At 51.4% G+C, this 18,701-nt stretch overlaps 2 protein-coding genes across 4 annotated transcripts in view; one reads left to right on the top strand and one right to left on the bottom strand.

The window, feature by feature from the left end:
• The window catches only part of LPIN2 (lipin 2), an 81,839-nt gene extending 71,961 nt beyond the window's left edge, over nt 1-9,878 (top strand). For both annotated transcript variants that reach the window (XM_053571272.1, XM_053571271.1), the window contains exons 13-21: nt 70-152; nt 1,042-1,186; nt 2,163-2,311; nt 3,041-3,127; nt 4,389-4,541; nt 4,941-5,055; nt 5,710-5,813; nt 6,110-7,242; nt 7,510-9,878. In XM_053571272.1, the coding sequence (XP_053427247.1) occupies nt 70-152; nt 1,042-1,186; nt 2,163-2,311; nt 3,041-3,127; nt 4,389-4,541; nt 4,941-5,055; nt 5,710-5,813; nt 6,110-6,254 (981 nt within the window). In that variant the 3' untranslated portion in view covers nt 6,255-7,242; nt 7,510-9,878. The remainder of the gene's footprint in view (nt 1-69; nt 153-1,041; nt 1,187-2,162; nt 2,312-3,040; nt 3,128-4,388; nt 4,542-4,940; nt 5,056-5,709; nt 5,814-6,109; nt 7,243-7,509) is intronic.
• Nucleotides 9,879-12,481: 2,603 nt separating this feature from the next.
• The window catches only part of EMILIN2 (elastin microfibril interfacer 2), a 56,666-nt gene continuing 50,446 nt past the window's right edge, over nt 12,482-18,701 (bottom strand). For both annotated transcript variants that reach the window (XM_053571842.1, XM_053571843.1), the window contains 3 exons: nt 16,159-16,191; nt 15,473-15,601; nt 12,482-13,699 (listed from right to left, as the gene is read on the bottom strand). In XM_053571842.1, the coding sequence (XP_053427817.1) occupies nt 13,362-13,699; nt 15,473-15,601; nt 16,159-16,191 (500 nt within the window). In that variant the 3' untranslated portion in view covers nt 12,482-13,361. The remainder of the gene's footprint in view (nt 13,700-15,472; nt 15,602-16,158; nt 16,192-18,701) is intronic.

The following is an 18,701-nucleotide window of genomic DNA, read 5'->3' on the forward strand; positions in this document are numbered from 1 at the left end:
GGAGAGGGCTGCTATCAAATCTGGGCTCACCTGGAGGGAGAACATTGCCATTACATCTTCCTGTTTTAGTTGCCAGAAGCCAAGGAAGGAAAATCTGAGGTGCCGCCAATCTGTGACCTGCCATCAAGTGCAAAGGAGTCGGCAAGTGCCAGGTGGGCACCCTGTCCTTCCTCCCAGCGCATGCGCCCCGGCTACTCCTGCTTAGCCATTGCTTCTAAATTGATGTTGGCCACTTTGTTTAATTCTTAGAAACGCCTTTCTCTTATAGATGAGACTGTAAGTGGTATATTTGTGCCACTCAGCAGATGACACTGCATTTCTAAAATACGTTATCATCTTAGAGGAGCAAACAGGCTTGTCACTGCTTCCTGAACACCTTGGGCCATCATGTAGCTGTGGAGTCAAGGGCCCGGGAAGGCAGCTCTGTGGGAAGGGATGTTTAGGGAATTGTCTCTCATGTCCACGCCCCCCTTGCTTCCTGTCAGGTGCCAGAGGGAGACACGAAAAAGAATCTGTCTGAAGGGTTGGTTGGGGTGAATTTCGTTTTCTGGGAGAGGTGGCCCCCTTGAACACGTGGGTTGGCCGGCCCTTGTGAGTGGCTGCCAGGCCGCTGTCCTCACCTTCACTCTGCTTCCTCCCGCCACTCTCATCGTGTGTCTGAGCTGGGGCGTTTACTTTCTTGCTCCTTACTCTCTTTGAAGGGGTGTGTGAAATCTTTCTTATTAGTTCTTTCTTATACTTTCTTTCAATTTATAATTTTGAAACATACACATCAGGAAGAGTCAGTAGGCCTCATAACATTCATGGGGAATGGCAGAAAGTAGGCGCTCACCGCCGGGAAGGAACTGTTCACCAGCTTTGAGAGGAAGGAGCAGGTGGCCTTACCAGTTAATCTCAGGCACATAAGGAGCTGTGGGTATGGGAGAATGGCAGAGGGAATAACTTTTCTTCTGTAGAAAGGATTTCCATTTGTTCCTGAATGTAAAGCTGTCATAGTGAAAGCCCTGTTTCCTCTTGAGTAACTGGGTTGATGTGCAATAGGCCGGCTGAGGATGACTCCTCGAGTGATGAGGGGTCACAGGAACTGGAAGACTCAATCAAAGTGGAGCCCATCCCCATGGAGCCCCTGAGCCACGGCAGCACAACGTCATATAAGAAGTCCCTTCGGCTCTCCTCAGACCAGATCGTGAGTCCTGTGTGATGCACGTGGGTCCAGTGGGACTTGCGTAACTGTTTAATTTAATGCAGTTCCTCTCCTGTCCGCTGCCTTCCCCAGCTGAACACGTGTTACGTGATGTCGTATCAATGTTTAGCCACAGTGGAGCCGCAGACCCCCTTCCTCAGTCTCCGGGAGTGAGCTGAGGAAGCTATATATGTTTTTTTTTTTTTTAATTTCCTTGCTTATTTTTAATTTTTATTTCTTTGCTTTTTTTTTTTTTTTTGGTTGTTGAGGCAGTCCCACCCTATGCCCTGAGCAGAGTGCAATGGCGTCATAGCTCCCTGCAACCTCAGACTCAGGCCGTGGGCATCCCTCCCTCTGCCTCAGCCTCTGGAAGCTGCTGGGATTACAGGTGCTCGCCACTGCACCTGGCTGGGTTGGAGTCGGGGTCTCACTCTCGTTCAGGCAAGTCTCGAACTCCTGAGCTCAAGCAGTTCTTCCTCCTCAGCCTCCCCCAGTGCTGGGATTATAGGCATGAGCCATTGAGACCGGAGGAAGCTGTATTTTGTAAATGTTTGCCTGATGATTCTTACACAGCTAACCCAACACTGGGCCACATACTGTCTCTTTGAAGTAGTAGAAATGGAGAAATGACATTTTAGGCACAATTTCCCCATTTCTTGTTCATTTCCCATCCCCTGACTGACCCATTTTCAGTGTGGAAAGGTCTTGGTGGGATCAGCTGAAGGTTGAGGCCAAGGCAGGATTCTCAGGTGTGGAAGAAGAACAGAGGGTTTTTGTTTTATGAGGGTTCAGAGGAGTTCTTAGAACAAAGCCTCACCCGTGGCGTCGTGAGTGGCAAGCTGAGCTTGGGCAAGTGTGGACCATGCTGACTCTCACACTGGGATCCCCGGACGCCAGTTATTGTCTAGGAAATTTTTAAACTCTGTTCCAAACTATATGTTATCAGCTAATTTTCTTTATGCGTATCCTTTTTCAAAAGGCAAAACTGAAGCTCCATGATGGCCCAAACGATATTGTGTTTAGTATCACAACCCAGTATCAAGGAACCTGCCGCTGTGCAGGGACCATTTACCTGTGGAACTGGAATGACAAGATCATCATTTCTGATATCGATGGAACAATAACCAAGTAAGCTCTACCCAAGTGTGGTTTGTCAGCAGCCCTGCGACAGTGGTCATGGGGATCCCTCACGTGAGCCATCCCCCCTGAGGTGGCCCGAGCAGTCGCACAGGGTCATTTTATGGATGGAGGAGATGGTTGGAGCCACACAGATTTAACATCAAAAACTACTTTTGAGGCTGGGCATGGTGGCTCACGCCTATAGTCCTAGCACTCTGGGAGGCCACGGCAGGCAGATGGCCTGACCTCAGGAGTTTGAGACCAGCCTGAGCTAGAGCGAGACTTCGTCTCTAAAAATAGCCGGGCACTGTGGCAGGCATCTGAAGTCCCAGCTACTCAGGAGGCTGAGGCAAGAGAATCGCTTGAGCCCAAGAGTTTGAGGTTGCTGTGAGCTATGATGCCATGGCACTCTGCTGGGGATGACATTGTGAAACTCTGTCAAAACAAAGCAAAACTTGCAATAAGATTTAGTTATTTGGTCTCAATTCTGATGTGAAAACAGAAGCTGTTCACATTAGAGAGGCAAAAAAGAGGGTGTGCTGCCGATTTTCCCTGAAAATGAGCGTCTGGCTCTGCTGTGACTCCACTGTCGGCAGCGCAGTGGTTGTGTTGCAGGAGCTGCCTCAGGTGCGCGGCCCTCGTGAGACTGGCTTGCTCAGGGGGACGCTCGGCTAGGGGGAAGGCGTTTTGTGTGTGTGCTTCCTGATGCCTTTTCCTACGTCTTTTCTACCTTCGTAGGTCCGATGCTTTGGGACAGATTCTCCCACAGCTGGGTAAAGACTGGACTCATCAGGGCATAGCAAAGCTCTACCATTCTATCAACGAGTGAGTATCCCTTTCCATATGCCACCTTGGCTCCAGTGAGCTACATACGATTTTGCTTTAAGAACTGTGGAAAAATAGTGTGAACTGTCGATCCCCGTAGGTTGTGTGCTTAGGACCCAGCTCTTGCTGCTCTTTCTCACTTGCTCGTGTGGCCTCATGCAGGGGTGAGTGGCAGCCCTGTGACTGCTGATGGAGCGGGCACTGCGCGATGGCTTCCTGCCTGTCATCTCAGGCAGTCCTCACGGTGCTCAGTTTGAGGCATTACCTCCTGCACCTATAATGACAGCTGTGATTTTTTTTTTTTTTTTTTGAGACAATGTTGCTACCTTGTCACCCAGACTAGAGTACAGTGGTATGATCATAACTCACTGTTACCTCAAACTTTAGGCTCAGGTGATCCTTCCACCTCAGCCTCCCAAAGTGCTAGGATGGCAAGTATGAGCCAGCCCCATAATTATTTTTGTTAGCTAGAATTTGACAGGAGAGCTGATTTTCATTTTGGGCATATCTTCTAGGTATTTTTACATTGTATTTCTTTGAACCAAGTGTTACCTATAGCCCCAGTAACTGGGAAGACAGGTAGGAGGGGACTACTTGATCCCAGGAGTTGGAGACAAGCCTGGGCAACATAGCAAGACCCTGTCTCTAAAAAAAAAAAAAAATGAAATTAAAAAAAAATTTTTTTTTTTTTTTTTTAGTAGATAGTACATACATGCATGAGGAAACAAGTCATTCATGGGGTGTTCTCAGGGCACCCTTTGAGGGAAAACAGCGGCCTGGGCTTTGTGGGATCCTTATACATTAAATTGATTTTAAAAGTTAGTGTCTTCAGCATTCCTTGAAAATGTTGTAATATGAAAATCATGACTATGCCAGTTGTCTGGGCATACTTTTGCTTCTTATGAATTGTTTGCATCTTGCAAATTGTCTTTATAAATAGATCCCTTTTATCTTTCTCTTACAGTGGATGATTTAAAGGTGTCCGAGGCTTTTTGCTGTCTGTAAGCAGGGTTTCATGGATGGACGCCCAGCAGGTCGCGTCCACACTGACAAGCAGGAAGCACAGTCCCTAATGTACATGTGCTCTGTGGTATCTCATGGAGCAGTGAAATCTTTATCATCCTAATTCATTTCCTGCTAAATTCAAGAATTCGATGTTCACAGCAAATCAAAGGAGCTTTATTTGTACCTTTTAGAAGAAAAGTGCTTTTTTCCCCCTTTAGCCGAGACATGTGGGCTAACAGGATGCGTTTTCTTTCAGGAATGGCTACAAGTTTCTGTACTGTTCAGCCCGTGCCATCGGCATGGCCGACATGACCCGTGGCTACCTGCACTGGGTCAATGACAAGGGCACAATCTTGCCCCGCGGCCCTCTGATGCTGTCCCCCAGCAGCTTGTTCTCTGCCTTCCACAGGTACCTCTCCAGCAGGCAGGCTCGGCCGCCTCTGTGGCATGGGGCAGGGCTGGGCGAATGGAGTATGCGTGTGGATGGACGCGGGCTCTAGCCCTGCTGTGCCTCTAGGCTCTTTGGCTCTCGTGGAGCCACCTAACACTCACCCTTCACCTGATTTATGTCAGACATAGCGATGATAAGCCAAGTGCCAGGAGAGTCAAGATTTCTCCTTCCCTAAACCCTGTCACTCATGTTTTCTTCTCAGTCATCATACCAGAAAAGAAAGAGAAAGAAAGATACCAGTTACAAAGGGTTAAAAAAAATTAGGTAGTTGTAAGCACTAAAATTTTTTCAGGATCTCACACCAGGAAAAACTACCTACCATTCTAAGTTTGGTTTGGTCTTTTTTTTTTTCCTTAGGGAAGTGATAGAAAAGAAACCAGAGAAGTTCAAAATTGAGTGTCTAAATGATATTAAGAATCTGTTTGCTCCATCCAAGCAGCCCTTCTATGCTGCCTTTGGAAACCGTCCAAATGTAAGTGTCTCCTGGGCTCTGGACCTGGTGTGGGTGAAATGCAGAGGCCTGTGTACCTCTAGGGTGCAGCCCATTCCCTGAGCTAGGTGAGACGTCTATTCTGCTTAGTGGTTTTCACTTGATCTGTTCTAAATTTCTATAGCAATTGAGGTGGTCCCGTACTTGTAGATCTGCTCCAGAATTTGTACCTTTCTCATTGTTTCTGGGCCTTCAGTTTCATTTCCTCAGGCAGCTCTGACTCAAGTGGCTCTAAGCTGCATTCATGGATCTGCCCTAAATAGGGCCTGGGGACTCACCCCTCACTAGCACACCCCACCTGTTCCCCTCCTGCCTGGGGACTCGCCCCTCACTAGCACACCCCACCTATTAGACATTAGTTGGGGGCATGGCCTCCTGGTCCCTTCTGCTCCAGGTCCCCTGGCTTCTTTGTAGCTACCCAAGTATTCTCACTCTTGAGTGTCCTCCGGGTTTGGCACCACTTCCCAGTTGACATTTGTCTAAAGCTCAGTTTTGGTGGGAGAGCTGCACTGTGCCTGGCTTCAGCGTGTTCTGCAGATAATCTGTTTATGCCGGGCTCTGGCTCACAAGGAGCAGGGGAAGCATGTCCTGATTTCTTCTCACTGGAACTCCCCTGCTTGATGTTTCCTTCTGTAGGATGTCTATGCTTACACACAAGTTGGAGTTCCAGACTGTAGAATTTTCACTGTGAACCCCAAGGGTGAATTAATACAAGAAAGGACCAAAGGAAACAAGTCATCGTAAGTGCATTCCCAATTCTCAGCCCAGGGCCCTGTAGCTAGCAGGGGTGCAGCGAGGGACAGACATACACTAGCTGAGATCAGGCCCAGCTCAAAGCATCAGAACTGTACCTCCTGTGTGGGTGTTGTCCAGAATCACTGTTGGAGGAGTCCCGATTATCCTAGATGTGTAGGAGGCTATCAGCCCTAGATCTGCCTATCTGGGAGGCTGAGTGGCCAGCTTCACTGCCCACAGTCTTCTGTCTTTGGTCAGTTTTGGAGTCACAGTCTGTGTCCCTTCCCCAATCTCCTCCTAGGTACCACCGGCTGAGCGAGCTTGTGGAGCATGTGTTCCCACTTCTCAGCAAGGAACAGAATTCCGCCTTTCCCTGCCCGGAGTTCAGCTCCTTCTGCTACTGGCGAGACCCGATCCCTGAAGTGGACCTGGATGACTTGGCCTGAGATGGCACCTCCACTGGGCAGGTAGGGCTCAGTCACTTGTCCCACAGCAAGGGAAGGTGACCAGCCCTTCTGCCAACCTCGGACACCAGCTTTCCCAAGCACGGCTGGGGGCTCCTGGAGCTGGCACTGCTGTCCTTTGCCTTCCTAAGCTGGCTGCTTGGACCCCGCAGGTCTGCGGCTCAGCGCGAGGGACCAGGGCAGAGCTCAGCCCAGGGCTGGAGGCTGTGCTTCCTCCCTCGCAGGCTGCACACATACTTCGTCGAGTTGTGCGTGGGGTGCTCCTTCCATCACACAATTTAAAAGAAAGAAAAAAAGCTAAAAAAGAGTGGACCAAAACATTACACAGAGTAAACTGTTACAATTTCCATGGGGCATTTGAGCTGGTTTCTCTGTAACCAGGGCTGTCTTCAGAGGCTCAGACCCTCTGAACTGCCACAAGTCCAGTTAGTGATGTGGGCTAAGACTGTGCACATTTCCCCATTGGGCGCCTCACTTCCTGCTGTATTGGACAGGACTGCTGCTTGGGTGGGCCAACTTGGGCAGGACCCCCCAGGCCCCTGCCCCAGAGCCACTGAGCCCAGCCCCACAGATGTGGGCTTCCGGAGGACAGAATCCCCCTAGATCAGCGGTTCTCAACCTGTGGGTCGCGACTCACAGGAACTGTATTAAAGGGCCACGGCATTAGGAAGGTTGAGAACCGCTGCCCTAGACGGTCTTCTCATGAGTCTTCCCCACAGTGAGAGACCTTTACGTTATTTTTTACATCTAACCAGAAGAACAGATTTTGCAGATCTGTATTCGATGTCTGCAATTAAAACGTCAAAAGTGGGAAGTTGGGTTTTAAAACAAAACAAAAAAACCCAACAACTATATTTTCAGGGAGGCCCTGGAAATGCAGATACAGTTGCATTGGTCCCGGGAAGAGTGCGGTTTCTTTCTGCCAGTTGCCTGGCCTAGATGGGCCTTTGGGTGTCTTGCTTTTTTTTTTGTAGAGACAGAGTCTCACTGTACCGCCCTCGGGTAGAGTGCCGTGGCGTCACACGGCTCACAGCAACCTCTAACTCTTGGGCTTACGCGATTCTCTTGCCTCAGCCTCCCGAGCAGCTGGGACTACAGGCGCCCGCCACAACGCCCAGCTATTTTTTTGTTGCAGTTTGGCCGGGGCTGGGTTTGAACCCACCACCCTCAGCATATGGGGCTGGCGCCCTACTCACTGAGCCACAGGCGCCGCCCTGGGTGTCTTGCTTTGAGACAGGATTTCTGAAATTCTGTGGTCCAGATTTGTCAGGGAAGCACAGTGAAGTTTGCTTGAAAGCATTAGGCTTTGACATTTGAAATCACCACCCTGTAATAAAGCCCAATGGACGCTGTGCAAGAGGGGTCTTGGAGAGTCCTGTGAGCCCACATCCCTCATCACTGTCCCCTCCAGCCAGGCATTCCTGTGGTTGGTGGTGTCAAGGCCGCCCTGTGAGACCCATGAGGGTGTGAGATGCCCACGTGTTCTCACTAAAATGTGCACAGCAGCTCCACTTATTGGCTCATTTATTTATTATAATGAGCTCATATCAAATGTCCAGGCAGATGGCACCAAGGCAGGATTGTGTGCTGTCCTCCCCTCGGAGCATTCACAGCTACTGCAATATTGACACCAAGAGAGCTGCAAGAGAGGAGACTTCCTAGGGGACCAGAAATGGCACCAGGTCATAGTCACCACGGTGAGAGCACAGGAGGTCAAGGCTCCTGAGCAGAGGGGCTGCAGATACAGACTGACGGACTCTGCAGTCATATGGGGCTGGTGGTCTTGCTTTAGGTCTTGATCTATAAAGGGGGAATAGGGGAGGTTATTTTTCCAGATTGGAGAGTTGAAAGTCCTTGACGACTGACTGCAGCTGTTTTTTCCTAGTGCTGGTGGGTGCACAGAGGACATTGAAATGCCTTGAGCACAATTCCCAGGGGCAAAACCTGGGAGCCACATGTGCCCAGAGAAGGGACAACACAAGCTTTCTCTGGTGCAAACCTTGTTCTTCTTAAATAGTTCATAAGACTGTTTAATCAATTTATTTATGTATAGTGGGTTAGGGAGCCTAGGTTATGTTTATATGGAGTTCTATCCAGTTAGTGAATTAAAATCCTAGCAGAGCAGCCATGTAGCCACTTCATTCCATAGACGCCGTCCTCATGTCCTCTTGACTGCCTTCTGGTTAGAGGAAGAATAAGAGCTTTATGTGTTTAACCTGAGCTTCGTAGGACTTCTTTGCATAGGAGTGGTACTAAAAATCTTAATATACATCTTTAGTTCTTTTTAGGTTGTCCTTTAAAGAGTTTTTGACTAGGGTGTTTCTTTTTCTTGACAAGCTCTTCTCTAAATTTAGACACGTGGCCTTGTTAGAAGGTCCAGCCTAGGACATGGGTCCCGGCCCTGTGTTGAGAGTGGCTGGCCCCTGTGTCCCAGTGTCCGTTAGCACTAGACTTGGTTGCTGCAGATTGATCCAGTGGGTACATAGGCTGATTAATGTGAGTCTTTTTCCTTGTTTAAAGGAGTCCTTCTTGCTGAAAGTAGATGATTACTTTTGCTATAATGTTATGAAAGTATTAAGTTTGTGCTGAAAATCCATTGCCATTTGGTACAAATGACATTTGTTCTTTCTGTGAAAGAGAGATGCCTTCGAGTGTGTTTGTACACAAACCCTTACGATGGTGAACTGAAGCATCACGCTCACTGTTCGCAGTGACAGTGGTGTCACAGGGAGATGGTAGGCAGGTTGGCTCTTCTTCATTCTAGCGGACACTCCCTCGGTGACCCGGACCCTTCCCCTCTTTGCAGTGCAGTCTGACTCTAGTGTTCCCTTTGATGTCCCTGTGTGGAAAGCCCCTCCTGCCAACTCTGGCCCTTGCCAGGGTGTGCGAGGTACACGTGTGGACCTAGAGCATGCAGGCAGCCTCCATGTTTGAGTACTATGTTTTGCTGTGTTTAAAAACATCTGCATAGTTTTCAACTGGAAAAAGAAAACAGCTTAAGTGCGTACTGTCCTAAAATGAAAGCTGCTAAAAATCATGGGGAGAACAGCTGAGGAACAAAGCTGACTGAGTGACCGGGAGGTGCTCTGCCCCTGGACAGCCCACTCGACTGTCCGGCCGCATGAGTGTCCGGGCAAGACCTTTTATGGAAACAACGGTTAGAGAGGAGTCAGCTCTTTCACTTTGTGCAGGTTGGTGAAAACAGACTCCACTCTTCCAGAGAATTTTATCTTATCATCCTATGTATTCTGGGAAGCCGTGTTTTCCCCATTTTTGGAGCTTGCTGGGTTTAATAAAACTGGTTAAAAATGGAGTTTTTTCTTCAATTGTTTTTTTCCAGGTGAAAACTTTTTATTTTTTATTCAGTTTAAAGGTAAAGAATGGAGGGAAAACCTTGCTATTTTAATAATTATGTTCAGCCTATGATGAGAAGTATTTGATGATTAGACAGCAATGTCACTAATAAGTTTTAAGTTATCAGAAATTAATTGTAAACATCAATACAGTACTCTTAGTTATGGTAAAGATAATTGTCTTAAGATGAATGGCTCATATTTTGGTGCAGTGTTTGATGTTCAAAACAAAATGTTACAAAAATAAACAAACTGAATGCATTTGCCTGTTTGTTTCTGGGGGCATTTAAACCATCTTCTCTATACTCTTGCCAAAAGTTGATAATTTCCATAAATTAGTATTTTGATCTTTGCTAACACTTAAATTTGTCCATAGAAGGGATTTCTTTGGGGTGCTTATTTTTACAACCTGACTCCAGAAGTGAGGCTACACCCACAGGAACGAACCTCTTGCTTTGTGTGTCTTGCCAGGAGATGACTCATTCATACATATGTAATTTTCCTCTGTGGTCTTGCTGGTGTCCCAGGCTGTGTTTACCTCCTACCCTTGGTTACTCCAGGGTTCCGCTGGGAGTCCTGTCCAGAGCCCATGACAATCCACCTTTCATTAAAGGCTTCCTCGTGGCGGATATGTCTTAGCAACCCTGGTGTTTTTATCAGATGGACAGAATCAAAGCGATCAAAAACCACATCCCAGACATTATTTGAATGAGCATCTTGTCATGCTCTCAGGTGGCCGGCCCCTGCCAGATGCTGCCTGTGCTGACACCGTGTGTTGCCAGCCCTGCAGGAGCCTGTGCCCCCGAGTACGGGGAAGGCCTGCATTTCAGGCTTCTTCACCATGACATGATGATGGCTGTGCCCCGGGAAGCCCTGTCTGTGGGCCGTGTTATGGGAATGAAATGGAAGGGCTCATACAAAGTTTGATTACAAAGAAAATGATTTTTACCCAGAGCAGCTCTTGCTGCTTCAGAGGAACAGAGGGTGCTGCACCTTGGCGCTCACCAGCACCTGAGTGCTCCTTCCTCCCATCGCCCCCGCGCCCTTTGCTGTTCGCACGTGTTCTTCCTTTTCCTTCCCGTTTATAGGACGGTGTAAGGAAAACACACCTGTCTGTCTGCTTTTTATTTGAAACAAGAGTTTCATTATGTCACCCTTGGTGGAGTGCTGTGGCATCCCAGCTCACAGCAACCTCAGACTCTTGGGCATAAGCGATTGTCTTGCCTCAGCCTCCCAAGTAGCTGGGACTATAGGTGCCTGCCACAATGCCCGGCTATGTTTTTTGGTGCAGTTATCGTCGTTTTAGCTGGCCCAGGCTGGGTTTGAATCCGCCAGCCTCCGTGTACGTGGCCAGCGCCGCCACACATGGATGTTTCACAGTGGCCAAGTTTCAAAACTACAGGCACAGAGTTGAGTGAGTTGTGTGCCTCTACTCACAGATGGGCCTTGCCTTTCAGGATGCAGAGACAGACGTTGTGAGTGGCCTTCTGTAAGATGAGTCATTTGGCGACACTAGATGAAAGTGCCAAGCTGGAAGTAATTTATAATGCAATTTCTGGTGGTTTGCATTCTCTGTCGCAGGTGTCATTTTGTTTTTAATCATTTTGATGAGGCCATTTGCTAGTGTTACATGGTGGGGAGAAGGGGTGGGATGTCCCAGGCATGCCTCTTGCGTTAAGAAGTTCCCTGGTCTGTCTTCAGCAAGAACTAACCTGGTACCTGATTATGTCTCAGGGTTTGGTCCTCCCTGAGTCCCGGGCCTGCCACTTCAGTGTTTATTTCCAGGGGCTGCTCTGAACCCCGCAGCCCTGAGCTGAGCACACCCGACCTTGTTTTCTCTCTACAAAACAAAGGCCTTTCCCTACAAAACAAAGGCCTATCTCCTAGGTGGGGTGGAATCCCCGTTTCATCTTACTGTATTTTAGAGGAGAGGCAAGATCAGCTTAATTGGGCTTATTCTATTTCGCCTGTCTTGGGTACACAGAGCTTAAATTCCCTTTTGTCAGAGAATGAGCCAGTTTTCTGGGAGAGGAGGACAGAGTTTCACTTGAGGCTCTAGAGAACCATCTACGGAGTAGGAAAAGAACAGTCAAACCTGCTTTCTATCTGTTCCCTGCTTTTCTAGCTATTGAGCATTTGTGCCTTTGGCTTCTGAGTAAGGTCTTTAAAAGGAGTGTGAGGGAAGAGGGCAGAAGCATTTGCAAACGGTTCTTGGAACTCAAAGCATTTTTACAGCATAAGAGCATCTTCTAACGGCTAAATGCAGGCCAAGGAAACTAGAGCTCTTGTTTCTCCCGTCCAGACCTTTTCCTGGGGGCCAAGGGGTGTGTACCTTTCTCTCATGGTACCTAATTGATCAGATAGCTTTTACCAACCTGATTAGTAAAGACTACCTTGAGCTAAGGGTGCCTGGAGCTTTCTGTGCCTGCTAGAGAATTAACGTGCCTGGGCTTCTCCTAGAACAGAACACACTGTGGTAAGACCCTGCTGCTTCAGATGATCTCAGCTTTCAGTGTATGGCCAGTATTCTGTTGGGCCTCTTGTTGCTTAGGAACCGAGAATCCAGCAGGCTATGTCTGCCAGAGAGAGTTCCTTGAAGCACCAGGACTCATTCTCATTAGCCTGGGCAGCTGCCGAGATGTGCCTTTCCAGCACCCCAGGAGCAGCAGTCCAGCTGCAGGATCGCGTGGGACTTGACTCTGTGCACATCTGGTCTGTCTGTGGAAGCCAAAAGCAAAACCCAAGTGTACAGCTTGGATGCTGAGGGCTAATAGTTTTTCCTTTTTTTTTAGATATATTAGCTGTTTATTTTTTTTATTTTTTATTAAATCATAGCTGTGTACATTGATATGATCATGGGGCATCATTCACTAGCTTCACAGACTGTTTACCAAGTTTCACATATACCCTTGTAAGATGCAGCACCACTGGTGTAATCCCAGTTTCATAGTTTAGTTTATTCAAGATTATTTTCTACACAGCCCACAAACAGGAAAGGCCAGTTACTTTCCTACAGCTGGCTTCTTAGCAACAACTTCTAGTCCATAAAATACCAGGCTTAAGAAAACTTGAAGTGGCTTTACATATTTATTGGTGCTCCCTGTCCTTGCACTGAACTGTACATGCCATTTAAGGAGCCAATCAGCTTCGTCAACCGTCTCTAATGCATCCCCATCAGCAACCCACGTGAGCAGGGGTGAGTCCGGTGGCAATGGTGGACCAAACGTGGAACAGCCCAAACTGTAAATTCAGAGTCCCTGTGTGGTGGCACGGGCCACTTCACTTCAGTGTTTAAACTTTTCTGCATGCAGTGTAGACAGGTGGTTGGCCATAGGGTTGCTCTCCAGCCAGGGGTTCTTAGCCCAGCAGCTCCTCCTCCATCAGCAGGACACCAGCCCCTACCCTGGCCCCCCGGGGAGCAGCGAGAGCCCAGGAGCCCTCAAGTGGATCTGGAGGCTGGCAAGACGCAAGGGGGGGAATCTGGCTCATGCCCAGGAGGGCCTTCCCAAGTCTTCCAGTTGTCCAGTTACAGTGACAAATACCACGTGCCTCTTTCCTTACTGGCTGCCTGGGCGCTGTGAGGTGGTGTGGCCCCAGCCCTGAAGGAAGGCCTTTGTGGTCGGGCAGGTGATGGGGGCAGAAAACTCTAGACCAGTGCTTCAGTGCAGACTGAAAGCGAATATATTAAAGCTTCAGAGTTTTTACAACTCTTGCCCCTTACCTTGCCCCAGCCGCCCTAGGGGTGGGAAAGGAAGGGATATAAGAACACGCCACTGAACGTGGAGTACATCTCATCAAAGTCCGTGTGCGCCAGCCTGCCCCCAGTCACCACCACGTTGACTGCGTCTCCTGCCTTCAAGTGCATGACCAGGTGGAAGGCCCCTGGGCCCCCACAGGTGTGCAGGGCCCCAGGGGGGCGGTGGTATTCCAGGAATTCCCTCCTGTAGCCAGCTGTGTGCAGCTGGGCCACACTGGCATTAGAGACGGACAGCACCGCCTCCACGTAGGCGTCTCTCTCAGGGGTGAGGGTGGCCGTGATCAGGTAGCGCCCGTCATACGGAGCTGTGAAGATCCCTGGAAGGAGGAAGACAGACGTCTGTATTCAGCTGACACCAGCACAGCCCTTGCCAAGGCAATAAGCTGACCTGGATGGGGGACCAGTGTCTTTCTGGCACTTGACAATCCTGGCAAACTAAGGAGGCAGCAGCAGAGGGGAAGCGAGCCGCTTGCACAGTGGGTCTGACTCCAGCCACCTTAGCTCCTGGTGCTTTTTGCCACTGACCCAAAGGTGCCATGAAAGCACCTCAAGGCCAGCTTAGGCTCAAGGCTAAGACCAGGTGACCCCAAGAGGCCAGGGGAAGGTCCACTCTCCTGCTGGACAAGTACACAGGTGGCAGACATGCATGGCCAGAAGTAAGCCCTGCCTGCGTTCTGGGTCTGGAGGTTGGAGCTGAGGAACAAATGACGTTTCTAAGTGCTATGCTATTTGCAAAGCCGGAAGACACAGCCCAGAGCGGAGGCTGGCAGGAACAGCTGCCACCCACGGGGACTTGGCCCTGCCCACTGCCCATAGCCAGGTCATAAAGGGGGTAGTAGACCTTAGGGCCCTGGGCATCAGTCATCCCCCAAAACGGCAAAGGTCAGGCTAGTGAGCCCCCTCCCTAGCACTGAACAGCAAGTCATGGAGAGGTGCTGAGTCTTTCCTGAGGCGGCTGGTGCTCTGGGCTTGGCTTGCTCGAGTCCACGTGTGGCACGTGAGATTAGATTTGGGAATGTGACATACGTAGGTCAGTGACGCTGCTCGCAAAGATCCCCTGACCTGTCCAGGTAGCTGCACCATCCCACAGCCAAGGGGATGAGGAGGGTAGCCTGACTCACAAGACGGGCAATTCAGCAGAGGCCTGGGGGCCTGTGGGGGCCGCCACACTCTTCCCACCTGACCCGCCTGGGAGGCTGAGCTTTGGTCCACCTGGCCTGGAGGACCTGGAATTCCATTTCTCCCAGTGCTGGGGTGACTTATGTGCTTACCAATCTTTAAGAACCACTTCCTGGGCTGGGGGGGTTGTGGGGGTGTTGTTGGCAGCCAGTGGCCCTAGTAAGGATGGCAGCTAACACCTGCCCAGAAGAAAGTCACATTCTCCACCACTGGCTTAGGAGCTGCAAAGCCTCCCTAAAATCCACTGGCCCCTTAGGGAAGACCTGATCATGGGTAAGGACCATGGTTGCTGAAGGCTCAGACTGGGAAAGGCCCAGGCCAAGGGGACCTCACCTGACCTGCCTCAGGGTTCTCCCAGGCCACCCCTGGTCCCAGCAGAGAAGCCCACCTTGGGAGGACACTGGGAACCTGAGATAAATCCCATGCCCACGGTCCTCCCAGGCCCACTCCAGACAACCCAGGCCCGGGAGCTAGTGCTGCAGACAGTGAAGGGATTGTGTTCTGAGGCACAAGACCTTTCTAGGGAGAGTACAGCCCCCAACCCCTGTGGGCTCTGTTCATTATAAATACATGGGGGCCTCAAGGGAGCCTCCAGTTTGCCCTGTCAGGGTGACAGTCAGAGCCCAAGAGAGGCGCAGTGGCTATCAGAGGCCAGGCATGGTGGGCTGGGACCTGCAGAGCCCTCTTAACAGCAACTCCAGTGGTGAGTGCAGAGGAGAATGTGTTGACCTCACAAGTAGGTAATGTCACCCACACGGCCTGCAGCCTGAGAGCTGGGACCACGTGTGTGAAAACCCACAGGGCTGGGCGCACATGCCCACTCAGGGCCCCTTCCCCAGGGCAGAGTCCTGGATCCTGGGCACCTGCTCGTGGGGGTTAGGAGGAGACAAGCCCCAGTGCCTTTCACTCACCCGTGTTAGGATTGTACACGTCCCCGTCATTTACCAACACTTTGTTAAAGAGGACGACGCCCCCATCGCTGGGGAAAGGCTTCTGGGTAAGCCCAGCAGAGAAAGACACGAGGGAGGGCCCTGGAACACCTGCAGCAGAGAGAGGACGGAGCGGGCTGAGACTCCGGGCATGGGGACTGCACCAGGGCCCATGGGTCAGGCCCGTTTTCCCTCCCTTGCATGTGATGGGGCACCCCACTCCTCAGCCATGTGCCGGGCTCCCTAGCTCGACTCAGCAGTCAGCTGAGCGATCTGGAAAGACCCTTGCCAGAAGTGTGTGAGACTGTGGCTCTGCGCGTGGCAGGCTAGGGAGGCACTGGTAGACAGGGCAGCAAGCGAGGGAGCTGCTCACTTGCTGATGAGCCAATAAAACCCGAGCCTCAGGAAGCTCATCAGGACCACACAGGGCAAAGGCCCACCCAAGGAGCCCCTCGGGAACCTCAGTGAGCTGCAATCATGTAGGAGGGAAAATTCCTTTTCTTGGGCCTGAGACACTGGCCCTGGCTGGGGAGCAAACCTCGGCACAGGCCTGTCCCACTACTGGTTGGGGAGTAGGGCTGGGCCCCAGTTCCACCATTAACCAGGAGGGAGGGAGGGGAGGTGCCGGGAAGGGGAAGGGACTGGCATGGAAAACCCTGAAGGCGTACCTGGGGCGGCTACAGGCGGTGACTCGGGGTATCCTGAAAAACAGGAATGGAATGTCAAACGAGTTCCTAAACAGCAGCTCAGGTTTTTCTCAGTGTTTTTTCTCCCTGCTCCTCAGAAGCTCAAATTGAGTCTTCATTACCAAAGAAACAGACATAGAACAAGGGGCCCACTCTGAGCTGCCTCCCTAGACAGGTATATGGGAACCCACCTGTCTCTGCTCTCTCGCGGGCCCACTCACCCCTGTCAGAGAGGGGGGCACTAAGGTAAGCTACCACGGGAGTATAAAAAAAGAAAAACGGGGTGCTGGCGCCTTGGACCCAGGCCAAGGAGGAGAAGCCCACAGACGGCCAAGACATCTGCCCTTTCCTAATCTCTCCAAGAGCTTTGCCTTCAACTGGACTGAACACAGTATGAAGTGGACACACAGGTGGTGGGTGGACGCACACACAGGGACGAATACACAGACATACAGGGATGCGTGGGTGAGCAGACATGGGCATGCGAGCGGGCAGGGGGAAGAGGGCGGGTGCACACATCCTGTGGATAAATGGCTGCATCCATCCACGGATGAATGAGTGGATAGGTGGATGAATGTCTGTGTGGAGCGGCACGTGGACTCCTGATGCGCGTGTGGTGGGTGAATGTCTGTGTGGAGCGGCACGTGGACTCCTGATGCGCGTGTGGTGGGTGAATGTCTGTGTGGAGCGGCACGTGGACTCCTGATGCGCGTTTGGTGGGTGAATGTCTGTGTGGAGCGGCACGTGGACTCCTGATGCGCGTGTGGTGGGTGAATGTCTGTGTGGAGCGGCACGTGGACTCCTGATGCGCGTTTGGTGGGTGAATGTCTGTGTGGAGCGGCACGTGGACTCCTGATGCGCGTGTGGTGGGTGAATGTCTGTGTGGAGCGGCACGTGGACTCCTGATGCGCGTGTGGTGGGTGAATGTCTGTGTGGAGCGGCACGTGGACTCCTGATGCGCGTGTGGTGGGTGAATGTCTGTGTGGAGCGGCACGTGGACTCCTGATGCGCGTGTGGTGGGTGAATGTCTGTGTGGAGCGGCACGTGGACTCCTGATGCGCGTGTGGTGGGTGAATGTCTGTGTGGAGCGGCACGTGGACTCCTGATGCGCGTTTGGTGGGTGAATGTGTGGAGCGGCACGTGGACTCCTGATGCGCGTGTGGTGGGTGAATGTCTGTGTGGAGCGGCACGTGGACTCCTGATGCGCGTGTGGTGGGTGAATGTCTGTGTGGAGTGGCACGTGGACTCCTGATGCGCGTGTGGTGGGTGAATGGAGCGGCACGTGGACTCCTGATGCGCGTGTGGTGGGTGAATGTCTGTGTGGAGCGGCATGTGGACTCCTGATGCGCGTGTGGTGGATGAATGTCTGTGTGGAGCGGCACGTGGACTCCTGATGCGCGTGTGGTGGGTGAATGTCTGTGTGGAGCGGCACGTGGACTCCTGATGCGCGTGTGGTGGGTGAATGTCTGTGTGGAGCGGCACGTGGACTCCTGATGCGCGTGTGGTGGGTGAATGTCTGTGTGGAGCGGCACGTGGACTCCTGATGCGCGTGTGGTGGATGAATGTCTGTGTGGAGCGGCACGTGGACTCCTGATGCGCGTGTGGTGGGTGAATGTCTGTGTGGAGCGGCACGTGGACTCCTGATGCGTGTGTGGTGGGTGAATGTCTGTGTGGAGCGGCACGTGGACTCCTGATGCATGTGGTGGGTGAATGGATAAACAAATAGCCCAAAAGAGTCTGAGCACAGATGATACACAGAACAGGAACGGCTGCATCTCTGCCTGAGAGAGCTGAGGTCACTGGCTGAAGCTGGCTAAGAAGGAAGAGAACAAAGAGCTTGTGAGAGAATGTGTCACTGCCTTCTCATGGCAGTGACCAGACTGCCATGCAGCAGCGAGACCAGCCCCGGCCCCGCCGACCTCTGGGTGCCCCTCATGGTCCCTCTGGTCTGACCCAGGGGCTGGTTGCACTCTTTGTCCTATGGCAGATGACATGACCTGCCCCCAAGCAGGGTCATCTGTTTACATGTTACAGCCCTGAATTTCACATTCCTCACCTGCAAAATAGAATTAATACTGGCTGCCCGGGAAGAGCTCAGAGCCGGTTCGGTCCTGGGCGCGTGGCAGGAATCCCACACATGCTGGTCTGTCATCTTCCTCCTGCCTTTGCTCTGTGACCACAACCCTCACGGTGCTGACCCTGCCCACCTGCACAGAGTACCTTCTCACCACTGAACACGGCGTTCCCCCAGGAAGCTGCCCCAGGTCTAAGCCTGTGATGGCAGAGCCCTCCTGTCTCCCCACATGGCTGTGCGACCTGCCTCTGCTATTAGGCAGCTGCTGAGACAGTTTGAGCTTCCAAGACCCTTCCTTCTGGGAAGATGGATGAGCTGCCTGTGGGCACAGGTGTCTCAGCCCTTGGGGCAATTCTAAGTGCCATTTACTGCACTGTCACTGGGATGCTCCAGCCTCTGCATTTCTTATTAGCATCAACTGGTCCCTTAGGCCTTGGCATCCTTGGAAAGC

The sequence above is a fragment of the Nycticebus coucang genome, chromosome 19, assembly GCF_027406575.1.
Source record: "Nycticebus coucang isolate mNycCou1 chromosome 19, mNycCou1.pri, whole genome shotgun sequence".
Classification (NCBI taxonomy): Eukaryota; Metazoa; Chordata; class Mammalia; order Primates; family Lorisidae; genus Nycticebus; species Nycticebus coucang.